The sequence below is a fragment of the Ursus maritimus genome, unplaced genomic scaffold, assembly GCF_017311325.1.
Source record: "Ursus maritimus isolate PB19 unplaced genomic scaffold, ASM1731132v1 scaffold_3, whole genome shotgun sequence".
NCBI classification, from domain to species: Eukaryota; Metazoa; Chordata; class Mammalia; order Carnivora; family Ursidae; genus Ursus; species Ursus maritimus.
This window is the reverse complement of record NW_024425563.1, coordinates 89,318,696-89,334,971: the sequence shown is the minus strand read 5'-3', so window position 1 is coordinate 89,334,971 and position 16,276 is coordinate 89,318,696. Positions and strand designations below refer to the sequence as shown.

Here is a 16,276-nt window from a genome sequence, read left to right as displayed (position 1 = left end):
TACATTTTGGCTCATTTACCTCTCTTAATTGTATGTCCCAGGATTAAAATTTTAGGGAAATTTCTATTTTGATCCATTTATTGTGAGTTTTTTCGTTGGCATTCACAGATTTAGCATGTGGCGTTTCCACTGGGCTCAGCCACGTGGGATGTGTTATTTTATTGTACGACAGATTCAGACAGTGGGTCGTTTGACTAATGAGGGCACCCAGCCTCCGCAGCTCACAGTGGCGCGCGCGCGCATGTGTGTGTGTGTGTGTGTGATGCACGCGCGTTTTAACAAGTGACAGTGATGGAAATAAAGAAGTTCATAAAACCTGATACTTCTCATTCAGAAAATTGAGAGTTTAGTTAAAGAGTACAACCTATAAGCTTCCAAAAGGATGACTTGGATTTTTCTATTTTATTGCACTTAAGGGTATTATGCACTATATTATGTGTGTATGTATGCATGTATACTATGTATATATTATGTCCTATAGATTAGTCATCACAAACTTAATTTAAATAGGAGCTAAATCTACTTTTTTTTTCTGAAAGATGCTTTTAGTCCTTTTTTCATAGTGAATGATTTAAGTCCTTAGGGACTGCTGATCTAAAAAGAATTAGTGCGGTTCTGAAGAAGTTCAGGTGCAGAGGTTCTGCTTCTCTGCAAAAGATGATTAAGAGAATGGAGTGCTTCTATAAAAGTTAATTACATTTCCCCACATCCATTCTCCCCTTATGCCTACCCGCCCTCCGTGCCATGTGTCTCAAGGGCCGAGTTTAGCTTAGGTAGCTGTAGAAGAAAGATGAACGAGCCGAAACCGCTTGCTGTTCAAGAGTATGAGCCAAAGTTAAGGATTCACAGTTTTCTAATTAGAAGATACCTTAAGGATAATCTCTTCTAACATCCTCCTATTTTAGAGAAAAACAAAAAAATGGGGCGGCCAGCTAGGTGGTAGCAGTCAGGAGCAGGACCCAGCTATGATGGGTGACACTCAGCCTGGTGGGCTGTCCTCCCACCACCGGTTGTTACAGACACGGTCTCCTTTGTGTTTCATGAATGTTCATGGTAAATGAAGTAAACACAGCAAGTCTGTACGCTTTATGTCATCACGAGACTTTAGCTATCTGTTTTCTTTCTGGCTCTTACCCTCTTCGCCACAGAAGAGCAGCTCCTTATATCTGCGAAGTCTGTAGAGGGATTCAGTGAGGCTGCGGGTGGCAGGAAGCAAAGCTGATTTTCATGGTCCAGGGACCAGCACGCTCTGTGTAACCGGTGAGAGTCACAGGAGTACTTGTGGCCATATCTCCGACCTCACGGAGGCTAGAATACGTGTAGACAAGATGTTTTGTGTTTGAGGAGTGGTAGCAGGACGCTGTTTTAGTGGTAGGCAAAACACATAGGTCTCAGACCAAGACGCACATTAAAATGCATTCTTTTGCAGATCTCTCCTTTAAGGGCTGCTGCAAAGCGACGGGCCCCTTACGTGCGGAAAGAAGCCACCCACCTGTAACCGTGACCCCACGCATAGCACATCCCGTGTGGGTTCTCTGCGGACACAGCATGTGTCAATGACTGGCTTTTTTTTCTTCCTATTGCAGAAAGCTGTTGACATGCTTTTGGACAACGAAGACAAAATTTCAGTGAGTGTCTTTTGTTTTTCTGTGTGTTCCTAGTGGGGTGTCTGGCAACACCCGAGCCACAAAGAGGAGAGCTGTTGGTCTGATAATCTTGCAGCTATGGTCGCGTCCTCATAAATCAGTGGCTAAAAATGTCTTTTCTCTCTAGATTAAAAAGGTAGTGGAAGAACTGGAAGACAGACCAGAGTTGCAGCACGTGGTGAGCATGACCATCTTCGTTTGCCCTTTTGACTGCTTAGGGGGCTAGCCGCCTTTCAGTCCCGGTGTGGGGCATTGGCGTGAGCTCGCTCAGGTCACCCCTCGACTCGGAAGTTTGACCACAAAAAATAGTCCATAGTTAGTCCCATGTGGCAGAGGCTCTGAGCCTGGCTGGGGACTAATTACGGATCAGGTACTTTAACTTTAACTCCCAATTGAATTGTGGTTAAAAAAAAAAAGTCACGTTCATGTGTGTGCTGCCAAGCTGTGTCCAACACCTTGCTTGTGTAGTCAGCACTGAATACAATTACGTCATAAATTATAACACCACGGAAGGATCCAAGAACAGAGCCTCATTTTTCTGTCCTCACCCTCACGCTAGCTAATCCCACTTCTCTCATCTGGTCTCGGGGGTAGTACTGTTAAGGCCTGCTGTTCTAGACGTCTTGATTCTCTGCATTGCTGTCACCATGGGAATAAAGCGGGAGTGCGTGTTTTCTATGTCCTTTAAAAATGATACAAGGAAACGCTGCAGGGAAGATCGGTGGGTCCAGTAGGACTGTGGGCCTCAAATTCGATGGGGGCTCTTGTATCTTTGCCCACTCTTTGCACCCCAAGAGGAGGCTCCGGGGATAGTGTTTTCCTTCAGAAGTCAGTTTTACACAAGCTTTTGAAGACTCCAGGACAGGAATGCAAGGTACTTTTTCCGTTTTGTTTGGGTCAGCGGTTGTGCAGATGCCGTGGCTATGCTGTTCGTGGTTGGCCATCTCAAGATGATGTGCTTAGCCAAGCAGCTGCCACTCTGCTGGCCCCCTTGGGACTCGTTCATGAAGCAGGGACTTGCAGCCTGCGGTGGGTGTCTGTGTGCTGGTGTGATGTGTGCAGTTGAAACGGTGGCAGACCCCCTCTCAGGTGGCTCGTCTTCCCTGTCAGGCCACGGAGTGTCTCTGGAAATTTGCCTTGGCAGATGTGACAGAGCCTCCCTGGCCTGCGCGCCCGTCTGGGAAACGGCACCGCGTGTCCGGCCCACACGCTGACCCAGGTGCGGGCGCAGAGGCCGGGCCTCCGTCAGAGCACCACGCAGGGCTGGCCCCTCTCGGCCCCCTCCCGGCCCTGGGGAGCCGTTTCTCTGTGTGCAGGTGGCTTGGTTAGACTCGTTTAGTGACCATGCACAGCGGTGGCGGGCAGATGCCAGCTCACCTGTATACCGTCCCGGCTTCAGGGGCAGACTGCGGCGCGGTTCCTCGCTCGAATGTGCTTTCTGTGATTGTGGCGATCTGGGCTTCCCGCCTCTGGGGGTTTGTGGGGTGTTTGCTTACAGTTAACGTTAACTACACTTTGGACATCGATTTCTAACTTATGCATCATATATTGATAGACTTAATCTTGCCTCTGAGTAGAAAGTGAATTACGTTCTTTGAGGCCCATTAACTTTTTCAGACAGCTAAGGAAAGGAATCAGTTTTGAAAATGGGTTCAGAACGTCTGTATTTGTCTTGATTTTTACTTTTGATGTCACCAGGAGAGGCAGCATTTCATTGCAGACACAGATCTCAACAAGACTTAACGGAGAGCAGATGCAGAATGTATGAAAAATAATTCAGCACTTGCTGCTTGAGTTTTTAAGAATATTCTCGTATCCCATGACTATACCCCTTTTACATAAAAGATGAGAATTTTTAGGATTCAGGAAGGCCACTAATGAGGCATTTTATTTCTGAAGCCATGCAGATGGTGGTGAGGATATTAGCTCTCACGGACATTTCTCTGGTGCTCAGTATATGCCAAGCGTATCAACATGGATCTGAGCGTTTTACAAGTGGCAACACATTCAATCCTTACAACGACCCAAAGAGGTTTTGGCAGATAAAGAAACTAAGTCACAAAGAGGTTGGTGACTTGTTCGGGTTGTATGGCTGGTCAGTTATGGAGCCAAAGTCACTCGAGGCCATTCTCGAGAGAGCATCAGATTGTCCTTGTCTCCTGAAGGTGTTCTTTCCACTTTCCCTTTGCCGAGACATTTTCCTGAAAACTGCTTTTCCCCCAGGCTCTCCATGGAGGCTGTTTAGAACTGATTACATTAAACAGGTCTTGCTTTTCTTATTTTTATATTCATGGTTTACTCCTTTGTTCTTTTTAGTATCTGCATAAGCTTTTTAAGAGAGACCATCATAAGGGGCAGCGCTACCATGAAAAACAGATCAGTCTTTATGCTGAATATGATCGACCAAACTTACTTCCCTTTCTCCGAGATAGTACCCATTGCCCACTCGAAAAGGTAAGTCACAGCCTCGCCCTGCACACTTCAGGTGAAGAAATTGTCCTTGTTGGTAAACTGTGGACCATTCTCGTCTTCCTGTCGCTCATCCATCCCTGTCCAAGGAGTGACCGCTGCTCTCAAGGCAGGAGGTTTTGCTGGGGCATTCTGATGAGAATTGGAGGTCCTTTTGGCTGAGATTCTATTGAGGAGCTAAAGCATTTCTGTGCCAGGTTTAATTAGAAGAAAGGTTTAATCCAGGGTGTAGGACTCAATCAACCACCAAGCAAAAACAATGTCAGGAGTCTGAGTCAGTTTACTGGGTCAGAGTGGGGCCTGCGATCAACTGGGAGGGAGACCTAGGCTAGCCCAAGCCAGGGCGGTTGCCCCAGACTCAGGGTCAGTAACTTAGGTCCTGTCCCCTGTCTGCTCTCCACATCCACATTCTATGTCTCTATATTTCTCTCTCACACTATGTTCCATTTCTCTATTGTACTGTATTCTGTTATAAGAAATTACTAGTCTCTTTCCCCCTATCCTGTATATTCTTCAAGGACAGATAGTTTGTCTCACTCACTTTGGTAAACCCAGCAGCTGGCACTCATCAGATACTTATAAATGTTTGTTGCATGGTGAGTGAGGGAGTGTATGAATAAATGAATACGTACGAGATTCTAGTCAGGGCTGCATATGAACTAGTAAGTTTCATGGGCCTGCTGTTTGAATACAGTTGATACTTACCACATACATGCTAGAAACTGGGCAGTCTGCGGCCCCCAGTGTTGTTTCCCAGGGTTCTTCGTACGGTTTGGAATGCGATCTAACAGGTATCTTACTAAGTTCAGGTGGCCAAATAGCAAGCCCTTTGTAGTCAGCTGTATGTATCAACCAAACAAAAAAATGTATTTGACCCCTTAGAGGTTGACTGAGGGGCGCCTGGGTGGCTCAGTCTGCTGCACGTCCGACTCTTGGTTTCGGCGCAGGCATGACCTCTGGGTCATAGGATCGAGGCCGCGTGGGGCTCTGCGCTCAGGGTGGAGTCCACTCTGGATTCTTTCTCCCTCTCCCTCCCCCTCTGCCCCTCCCGCTCGCACTCTCTCTTCAAAATAAATGAATAAAATCTTCAAAAAAAAAAAAAAAAGATTGAGAACGTGCTGTTTATGTGTGCTGACAACTTTTATAGTTGCTTCTTCAGCCCCGTTGATAAATGCGTTGGATTCGTTATGAACCAATTTCAGTTCAGTAGATTTTTGAAATCTGCAGTTAATGAAAAAATATCTTGACTGCATATTAATTTATGAAAAATTCATTTTAAATTTGGGTCCTAAAACATTTTCTCAAGAATAAATTTGGAAATTCATCATCTTACTCTAAAAATAAAAGCAAATGTTTCCCTCTTCTCATTACAGAATCTATAATCGAGGGGGAAAGAGTGAGAATCTTATTCTTTGAACAGTGTCCCTTCATCTGTATCTCACTTTTTGGGGAAATGTCATTTGTTTCCAGGAGGACAGGGCATCTCTGGTTGACTCCTCAGACAGGGCCGCACAGCTGTGACCAGCAGCCACCCAGGGCTCCTTCCCATCCACGAAACTCGGGTGCAGAGACGCCACCCCGATTCCAGTATGTTTGTGCTTCTCATGCACTTTCAGCCCATCTTGTTACAGTTTTCCCTGCGGCTAGTAGTGTTCAACAGAGGGCACGCCGTTCTACCTGAAAGAGGAGCATCAGAAAATCTCAGGCCTACACATGGCATTTCTGGTACATAGACCTTGCTTAGAGCATCGTAGAGACCTTTTAGAGTTCTTCTCTGTGATCCACTGAAGAATCCGTTGCATGTAAAAGAACTCAACAGAAGCTTAGTGAAACTGATAATGTTTTCAGTATTTTTTTTTTAGAGTTATCTCACGTTTTCCACTGAAAGGGAATTTTGAAACAAATGAATTAGAGCTGGTAATGGTAGAAACATGCTATTAAAAATAAGTCAATAATCTACCTTTTTAGGGGCGCCTGGGTGGCACAGCGGTTAAGCGTCTGCCTTCAGCTCAGGGCATGATCCCGGCATTCTGGGATCGAGCCCCACATCAGGCTCCTCCGCTATGAGCCTGCTTCTTCCTCTCCCACTCCCCCTGTTTGTGTTCCCTCTCTCACTGGCTGTCTCTATCTCTGTCAAATAAATAAATAAAATCTTAAAAAAAAAAAATCTACCTTTTTAGAACTTATTTTAAATGGGAAGTGTTTAAGGTTTCGGGGCTTTATTTGGAGCACGTTGACCCTCTCCCCCCTTGTTGATAATTCACTTCTGGCAGAAGAGCAGCTCTGACTTCCTCTGATTGTCTGCCTTCGTGGGGATTTGGGAAATTGCTGAGAGGAGGGGTGATTTCAAATGACAGCTAGTTGAAATTGTCAAGAATCCCAGTCAAACTTAGTTTGAATTGATTGAAATCCCACAATCAATATTTGGTCAAAAACTTTGTAGAGATCCTGCCATCACATCAGAAGCCCTTTAAGAAAGTGGCATTCCCAAAGTGGCAGTATTTATCAAAGACCAGAGTTCAGGATTTAAAATCACCACAACTCATAAATCCCGAAATTAATCATAAGCTTTTATGAAATTGTTCCTTCTAAAGGAGATACAGAGGTGGTAGGAATTTATAACACTGACAGCCGTTTAAAAAGACAATAAAAATCATTTATGGAGTTTCCGCTGTGCTTTATAACATGCGCTGTGCTTTCATGTACCTTATTTTTATTTAATCTCTACAGAAGCACAGGTAGGTGGATAAAGTCATTTTATCCATGACAAGCTGAGTCTTCAGGCGTTGAAAGAAACAACCCAGAGTGTAGAGCTAAGAAGTCAGAGGGCCAAGACTTAGAACCTGGATCTCTGAAGTCAGGTCCCCTATTCTTTCCACAATGGTGAGGAATCATTTTTCAGGTTTAAGTGCACCTGGGTGGCTCAGTCTGTTAAGCATCTGACTATTTCAGCTCAGGTCATGACCTCAGGGTCCGGGGATCCAGCCCCATGGGGCTCCTGTTTGAGATTCTCTCCCTCTGCCCCTCCCCCCCACTCATGCACACACACTCTCCTCTTTTCCTTTCTCTCTCTCTCTAAAATAAATAAATCTTAAAAAAAAAAAAGGTATTCCTTAGTATTGCAAGAATCATGAAAAACATCAGTTTTTAAACTGTTAAACTGTCCTTTTTTCTATAATTTCCAGGCATCTTCAGGTACTAGTTTTCATTTGCAAATCTCATTTGCTTATGCCTAGAATAGTTAGAAGCAGAATATTGGCTCTGCAGCTTTGGGAATTCATACCTGAATTTATGATTTCTCTCATCATCCAGTGGCATTTACAAGTTGAAAGTAGTTATGAATTTGCAGGAATAAAGCTGGGAGGTGCAACTGTACAGATTCCCATTAATGTCATGTAAGAAGACTAGATAAACAAAGGCTGGGTCAAGGCTGGGTAGAAATCCTTATTTCATTTATAGTTGATCAGGTTCTGTTTAGTTACCCCCAAATCTCTAACTCTGTTCCTTGCCTTTATACTAAATCAGGAAAAGGAAAATTAAAACATTACTTTTGCATCAGTTTTTACTCAATCTCTGTTCTAATTCTGTCTTTTCACCTCTATTTTTACTATGATTCTCCCTTTCCATGTTGTGTGCCTGTGTCTGTCTCCCTCCTCTGGACTTTAAAAATCCTAGTTTCGCTACTCTGTCCTCTAGAGGGAGCACTGTGGCCCAGGAACATCCAAGAATCTAGGGAAACGTGGTTTTATGCTTCACTTGTGTCAATAATAGAAAAATTCCGTGTAGCAGAAATATTTTCTTTTTATATTTTACTCAAAATTTCTAGAGCTTTCTAGAGTCTCTGCTTTCTCATATATGAAAAAAGAATAATTTCAGTACTGTTAGAAACTAGACATAAAACATGTAAAAATCTCTGAAACTGAAATTTCAGAGACTTAGATTATCTTTGAGTTTGGCGTTACACATCTGCTTGTGTTCCAGACCCTTCTTGACTTCAGACTTGCCTTTAGACATTTCTTCTCATAGGACTTGTCATTTTTGATGATATCCTAACAGCTTCCAGCAGCACCATCCTATGGAATGTTCTGCAGTGATGAAAATGTGCTACTCTGACAAGGTAGCCAGCAGCCACATGTGGCAATTAAGTAGTTGAAGTGTCTAGTGGGGAACTGACTTTTTAATTCAAATTAAAATGGCCCCAGTAACGAATAGCTCCTGTCTTAGCTCAGGTGAGCCTGCGGACTACAAAGTCTGTGTTGTTGGAGGGAAGGATGTTTGCAAATGTTCAAGAGAAGGGGGGTGGTTTTGTTGGAAACTCCTGAATGGTACTTTAAAGTGTCAGTAAATTTCCAAGTACAAAATTGATTTATAGATACCCTTTAGTAAAAACTAATTGAGGCAGTAAACTCATCTTTATTCACACTCTTTAAACACTCTACCCGTCCACTCCTATCACACTTTCTTGTCCATCTGCACACGACATGGTCTCGCTCGGACGCTCAGATGTCCATCTGTATCTCTCGAAGCTCAGGTGAATCAAGGCACTCTGTTGGTTTCTCAGTAATTTTTTGTTGGAATGGTCCCAGGTCCTCTGAACTTTGTGTTTTTTTGCTGTTTCCTTTCACTGTTTACTTCTCACATGTGTATCCTGTCTCTGCTCTGGTGTCATTCTAGAAAGGTAAGGAGTAGGTAAGAAAGTTCGCTTGTGTATGAGGATGACCGATTTATGGGCATGACAGTATAGAGATAAGATAAATCGTATTTTTAATCAAAACGAATGAAGATTTTTCTAAGTGTTAGGATTAGGTTCAGCTATGGTGATAAAAATCCCAAAATAATAGTGGCTTCAACAGAGCAGCAGTTTGGTTTTCTGGCCCAGGAAAGTCCTGGGCAAGCCACGCGGTCGGAGACCTGGGCTCTTTTCTCTCGTTCCCTCACCTTTATGACCTTCACCTTGTGGTGTAATATGATACTGTTCATGTTTCTAGGACTAAAAATAAGAAAGCAATGACTGGCCTTGCTTCTTAAAGAATATTGCCAGAAGCTACCACGTTGGTATTTCCTCCCTGTGGAGACGTCAGTCACACGGCTCTCCCATGGCTGGGGAGTCACACACCCACCTAAAATCCTACTACTCTAGAAATGGGTAAAGGATATTGGGGGACAATTTGGCTGTGTCTGCCACGTAACTGTTAAAGAAGTCTTGTGAGTAATTGAATTAATAGTGTCCTCTTCACTGTGACCTTCCATCTTCTCACTTCCTCATTTAAATGATTTGTGTACTTCAAACTCCACCCTAATTTCACTGTAATTGTAAAGTAAGGTGTTCTTTCCTTCTTTTCTGTGTGGTTCAGGAACCCCCTCCCCCAGCATTGATTTCTGTGATCAGCATTGTTACTCTTCAACCAGAGACACACACTTAAATATAAATTCTACACAAAAAATTTTAGGTCAAAAATTAAAATGTCCAAACCAGCTCCTGCTGTTACTTCCCAGGATGGGTCATTGAGCTGAAAGAGCTACTGAGCTTATGCTGTTCTTTTTATCGCTTTGGTTCTTGTTTTTAAAACAACCGTGGGCTGGTTGTTGGTAAATGACTATTCTAACCTCACCACCCCGTGATATTCCTCCTGACCTCTTCTGCCTGCTCATCTAGTTAAAAGAATTATGTATTGTATACCCACAAGTAGCCAGGCACCGTGCAGGGCCCAGGGCTGGAGTCACGTGGTCCCGGGCGGCGGAGTCCTTAACTGCTCCTGTGACTGGTGTGCAAGTTGCGGTGAGCGTGACTCTGTGGGACCTGGCCTGGTGTGGGGTCCAAGCAGTCATCACCTGAAGCACTCGTCAGGGGTGGAGGGTAGGGAGTGAGGGCAGCATTCCAGGCAGAGGGACCACCGTGGAGGGGTGAGCAGGATGTGAGGGAGGGGTTGCTGCCCAGAAAGGCAGGGCAGGTCTTGGATGTCTCGTAGGCCACAGTGAAGATTCTCGAAGAGTCTCAGCTGGAAGTCAGAGCGGAGCACCGCAGTAGGGAGGTCACACAGGTGGGATGGGAGGTGAGGTTTCCTGGTGATCGCTTACTCGTCATGCTGCACCCAGTTCAGATGCCACCTCTGCTGTGACGCTTTTTACTAGAGGGCCACACTGGAGCCCACGGCCCGTGTCTCTTCCCACGGCCCTCGATTCACACTTCTCCTGGTCATGGGATTGGGGGTTATGGCATCTCTGGGAGCTTCCCCGGAGCCTGCTCTCCCTTGGGGAGCTGCATGCTGCTCCCACGCCTTCCCTCCACCCCCCTCCCCTGTCGTGGGCAGCAGCATCTTTATGACTCCTCTTTGCGTCTCCATCCAACCTGACCCTGCAGTGCCCGGCAGAGTGTGCAGTAAATGTGTGCCAGGTCATTTAGAATTATTCGGTTATTTATAACCACAGCGTGTGTTGTTTCTAATGCCCAAGGAAATGCAGTCATCTATGGAGTCCTCGTTTCTTTACTTGATCTCCTCCTTTTTGATCCTTCTTGATGGTCAGATAAGTTTTTCCCCCTCTCAAGTTCTGACAGATGCTTGAGCAGAGTTTTCTAGAAATATTCTGTGGATCTGTGTGTTTATTTATGCATCAGAAGTCTCCCAAGCCGTGGTCTGCCCCTTGCTGGGAGCATGCAGCGGTGAACAGCAAAGCGTGCCCGGAGCTTATATTCCAGTGTGGGGACCCCGAGCTTGAAGCCGGGACGGGGAGTTAGGTGGGGCGCAGTGCTGTGCAGAAACCTAAAGTAGGGGCGCCTGGGTGGCACAGCGGTTAAGCGTCTGCCTTCGGCTCAGGGCGTGATCCCGGCGTTATGGGATCGAGCCCCACATCAGGCTCTTCTGCTATGAGCCTGCTTCTTCCTCTCCCGCTCCCCCTGCTTGTGTTCCCTCTCTCGCTGGCTGTCTCTATCTCTGTCGAATAAATAAATAAAATCTTTAAAAAAAAAAAAAAAGAAACCTAAAGTAGCCTTTCTGCCTGTGCTCACAGCACAAAAACAAACCTCAGATATGTTACTGCTTCAATCGTGTTCGGTCCGGCCCCTGAGAGGGGACTGAAGATAGCCACCAGCAAAACCCAAGATTTGTGTTTTGTTTGTTTACTTTGTTTTATTTTTAAAGGAAGGCAATGGAAACTAACTTTCAAACCCGTATGTTGAAGTGAATCTATTAATATTTATCCCTGTCTGGTAACCCATAGTAACATTTTTACCCTGCTTTACTTAAAGGCTCTTGAGATCTGTCAACAGAGAAACTTCGTAGAAGAGACAGTTTATCTTCTGAGTAAGTAGCTTTACTTTGGGTCCCCATAAGCTGAAAACACTGTGGTAACGTCCTGTACGTTGTCTAAGAATGGATATAGGTTTTACACCAGAGTCGCACAAAGCGTAGAGCCTATTCTCGGTAAGAATCTATTGCATAGAAAAGGGGACTTCACAGCTCAGTAGAGAAAGAAGCGTTATTTAATAAGTGCTCTTGAAGTAACGTCTGAATATTGCGTAATAAACAAACCTGTATCAGCTCACGCCTCACAGATAAATTGTAGAGGGGTTGACGGCTTTGTTCATTTTTTAAAAAAAATTATCAGCTTATTTTACCATCATCCTGGTAGACAATAATGTTCACTGTCACTAATCACACCTTATGTAACCGGAGAGAATGCAGTTGAATATGGAAGAGAGAACTTTTTGGTATCGTCCTGCTCTCCATTGTCCCTGGGCCTCTGGCGCCGTCTCCATATATGTCACACTCTATGTCTCACCTTCCTCCAAAATGAACCACTCGCATAAAAGCCGTGTAGATGCCTGAAGGTTTCCCAAGGAAGCTCTATGCAGGTAATTCGTAGCAGAAACATGGAGTTCGAACATGAGGTGTTTCTCCAGCGTCTCTTCCCAGAAAATACTCCAGCAGAGTCCATTTTCGTCATGTCATATCGTCTCAGTAGACAAGTAGAGAACTTACAAAGGGAGACATAATCTCCTTTTTTGAAGTTATAAAAATTTAAAAATCCTATACACATTCTAAAAATTAACCATTTTTAAGACCTAAACAATGGGAATAATACTTGTTGGAAAAACAAAATGCTATAGAAGGTATAACAAGTTGGGTATCGTTTTATTCACAAGCCAGCTGGTATCCCTTGATAATGGGTGCTCAGAATGAGGATTCAGTTGCCGTCCCTCTGCTGAGTAAAGCTTTGTACATGTACTGTATTAAAAACTCAGGGAAACTGTTAAAGCCGTTAAAATGCCAGTAGATCAATGAGCAAAGTGTGTAAAGATAACTGACCAAATAGAAGCATAGTTGGTGAATACTTTTACGTAATGAGGGTTATTGGAAGGCTTCCCCCAAACTTGGAAGAAAAGGAAATGAGGTGGTCCTCTGATAGTTGAGTTTGTGTTTGGCACAAAGTGTATCAAAAGAGCAAATCCAAAACTACTTAGAGAGGCAGAATGGCTCCAAGCCTTTAAAAGTGTTAACTGTATCTGGGTATGAAGATATCCAAAAGAAATACAGGTCTGTCGGACGGAAGTAGGAATCTGACAGACCTGGGCTCCAGTTCCAACTGTATGATCTTGGCAAGTTACTAATGTTTCTACGTCCTCTTCCATAAAGTAGAAGTAATAGAACATACCTTGTAGGATTATAGTGATATTTACATGATATAATTTATATGAAGCACTTAAAGAGTGTACAGCACAAAGGAAACACCCAGTAAAATAGGAGATCCTTATTTCACCATGTTATAAATGGTATATGCTAATGTCCCATAAGAAAATATGCTTTTGTCTTAGTTTTCAAGAGATACGTAAACAAGAGATATGCTGTTTCTTTAGAAATGTTTTATTAAAGCATCCTAAATGAAGTCTTTCTCACATCTTTGCTAGGCCGAATGGGGAATAGCCGAAGTGCCCTGAAGATGATCATGGAGGAGTTACATGATGTTGATAAAGCAATTGAATTTGCCAAGGAGCAAGACGATGGAGAACTCTGGGAAGATCTGATTTTATATTCCATCGACAAACCACGTAAGCAGAAAAGCCATCCGCGATCAGACCTGTTTCTTTCAATACGTCCGGTTAACTAGACTCTAGAGGAAGAATTACCTCAAGACACATTGGGTGAAAAATATGGTGGTGTATCTATAACAAAAACAGGCGAGGTACATTGTAACGATTTCCACCACTCCTCCTGTGCAGAGAAGCCCGGAGCCTCATCACGCTGGGTTACCTGCATGTGCAGGCGAACAGGTGGTTAAGCTGATGGTACTCATTTTCCGTGTCCCCATGAAGCGAGTTCCTACATGCTGTACTCAAATTGAATAAATGTGACCTCAGTTTTGTTTTTTTCAGTTTGGATATAGGGCCATTTATTTTGGAAATTACCAGTCTCTCTTTATGGAAACCTAGGACTGTCACTGGACAGTGGCCATGTTTGGACGTTTGCTGTGCCAGTACCGGGTCTCTGTCCTGCCTCACTTCCTCCGTGTGGCACCGGGGCGGTGGGTGCTGCCTCCCCGAGACCACCTCCATCGTGTCTCCCATTTTGGAAAGATATACAAGGTCACCTGACAGTAACCCAAGCCCTCTTTTGAAGATCTAGAAGTGATTCAGAAACTGGCAGTACTGGTTTAAAGTCTGCCCCCTCCTTCCCTTCATTTTCTAGGAAGAAGGCTTGCTTATCTGTTTCAAGATTTTCAAGTTTTAGAAACTGCTCTTATAACCGTCTTTTCATAAGAGCTACAAGAAGATAATGTTACTCAAGTCAGATTCAGATGTAGGTCGTCACGCACACATGCATCTTGGAGAGTCTAGCTTAGCGTGACAAAGCTGTAACTTATGGACCGACGGGGGTGCAGCATGGGTAAAATGGAACACATCATGACCAGACCTGTGGTCTGCCCTGCCCTGCTAGCTCTGTGGCCCGGAACGAATTAATCAGCCCATTTCCCTTGCCTGTAAAATGGGGACAAAATAACATTCCTACCTGGCAGAATATTGGAGAAAAGTATGTGACAGCTGAGCTGTGGTGTAAATTCTCAGTAAATGTCAGTTGCCCCCCTTTGCCATTGCAGGCTGTGTTCTGAAGTCACTGTCCTTTTTCACTCACGGAGCTTCTCCTTTTTTACATCATGAAATAAAAGGAAAGTTAGTTTTTGAGAATTTGGAAATTCAAATATTTTTAACACTTACTTTAAAGGAAATAATTTTTTTAGTTCCTTTTGACCTAAAACTGCATTATGTCCATTGCTGCTGTGCTCACTGTTGCGTGTGGTATCTTGCAGCATTTATCACTGGCTTGTTAAACAACATCGGCACGCATGTGGACCCAATTCTCTTGATTCACCGTATTAAGGAAGGGATGGAGATCCCCAATTTGAGAGACTCCTTGGTTAAAATTCTGCAAGACTACAATTTGCAAGTAAGTATCCTTTCTTGGACAAATCAGCATGGGGAGTGAGTTGAGTGGACTTCCCGGATAAACGTTTCTAGGGTTATTTTCGATAACAAAGATTTCAGGTGGATGGTTACATCTTACTTAGACCCAGATATTCTGAAGCTTGTCAAGTAGAGAAACTAGAAATCTCATCCTGTAAGGAAGCCATCCAGTTTTTAACCTTCCCCAAGTTTTCTCTCCCTGATGAGCAGGCGCTTTTTTTTTTTTAATATTTATTTACATGAGAGACAGATCTAGAGCGAGCGTGAGCGGGAAGGAGGGGGAGAAACAGACTCCCCGCTGAGCAGGGAGCCCGTGCAGGGCTTGATCCCAGGACCCTGAGATCATGACCCGAGCTGAAGTTAGACGCCCAGCCCGCTGAGCCACCCAAGCGCCCCAAGAAAGCACTTTTACATTTATGTGGTACATACAGCATGGCATTGGGAAGGGTGAGGGGTAGTTACAGTGGCTGTCAGACCCCTCAAGCCAGTTTTAAGTAGCATGAGTATTGTGTCCATTGAGGGGAATTAAAGTTTTTCGGATGATACGATTATTTCCTTGAAGCTACCCAGTAATCCATTGCCTGAAACATGTTAAAATACGTGATTTTATTTAACTTTTTATCTGTTTTCTAGACTAGGACAACTTTGTTATCTGTAATAATTCAGAATATGTGATAAAAGCAAGGGAACCCAGTATTTTCATATAAATAATTAATATGCTAATTACAAAGCATCCTACTCTTTTCCTTGAAAGGACTCTAACAATTACCATTTTTCAAGATGCTGGCAGCTTTCATAGAACTTGAAACTGTTTATGGCACATTTCTTTAACTATTTGGACTGTTCTTTCTCAACTTCATTTGAAAATGAGTTTTTGTTATAATACAGAGGAAATTGCTGTCCTGCAAACATAAAGATTTTGCTGGTAGAGCCAGAAGATAATGTGGTAGGGAGCGAAGTGGTTACCAGGTTAAGTAAGGAGAGGAGCATCGTGGTGAGGATTTGTGGGGGCCCTGGCCACCGTGAGGGTGCAGTGTGCGGGGGGCGGGGGCGGTTGTGCTGCACTCGGGGTGGGGCACTCAGGTAAGAGGCAGGGTGAAAGGAGCAGAAGTTGAGGAAGATTGAGGGTGTCAAGAAGAGAAGTGAGAGATGGAAAAGAGTGAGGGAGCTGAAGGAACAGGGACGTGGGGCTGGGAGTGGGCTGTTGGTGCATTAACATTTGGACGGAGTCCTCGTGAACTTGTTCAGGAAGCAGGGTGAAGGTCAGGGTTGTTGGAGTGGAATTCATGGATTAACTGTGAGGGCAGCACGGCATCCCTGTGGGCGTTGAGAGACAGGGGTGGGAGGGCTCTAGCCGGGCTCCAGCATTCTCTGTGACCCGGGAGGCTCACCTCCCCGCCCTGGGGCTGGATTACTGGGTAGCTTAGCCAGCAGGAGAAGGTTCTCCTGAGGGCAGGGCGGAAGAGGACAAGTGCCTTCCTCAGGGTGCTCATGGGAAGTCGGGGTCCTGGGAGAGAAATAGGTCTTTGGTTAAAGCGCAGGTCGAGGCTCTGTTCTGCAGAAAGCGTCACGGTATGCAGAGGAATTGCGCGGTCAGGAGACAACCCCGGGAAAGGGGTGGTGGGACGGAGACTGAGCAGGGCAGGGAGGAGAGGGTAGTGGGGGAATGGGTGACTACGCAGAGGGCGGGGGGAGCTGGTGGTGT

At 44.6% G+C, this 16,276-nt stretch overlaps 1 protein-coding gene across 2 annotated transcripts in view; it reads left to right on the top strand.

Moving 5' to 3' along the window:
• The window catches only part of VPS41 (VPS41 subunit of HOPS complex), a 170,888-nt gene that overhangs the window by 141,548 nt on the left and 13,064 nt on the right, over window positions 1-16,276 (top strand). For both annotated transcript variants that reach the window (XM_008703510.2, XM_008703509.2), the window contains exons 20-25: window positions 1,587-1,628; window positions 1,774-1,824; window positions 3,963-4,100; window positions 11,362-11,416; window positions 13,021-13,161; window positions 14,418-14,554. In XM_008703510.2, the coding sequence (XP_008701732.1) occupies window positions 1,587-1,628; window positions 1,774-1,824; window positions 3,963-4,100; window positions 11,362-11,416; window positions 13,021-13,161; window positions 14,418-14,554 (564 nt within the window). The remainder of the gene's footprint in view (window positions 1-1,586; window positions 1,629-1,773; window positions 1,825-3,962; window positions 4,101-11,361; window positions 11,417-13,020; window positions 13,162-14,417; window positions 14,555-16,276) is intronic.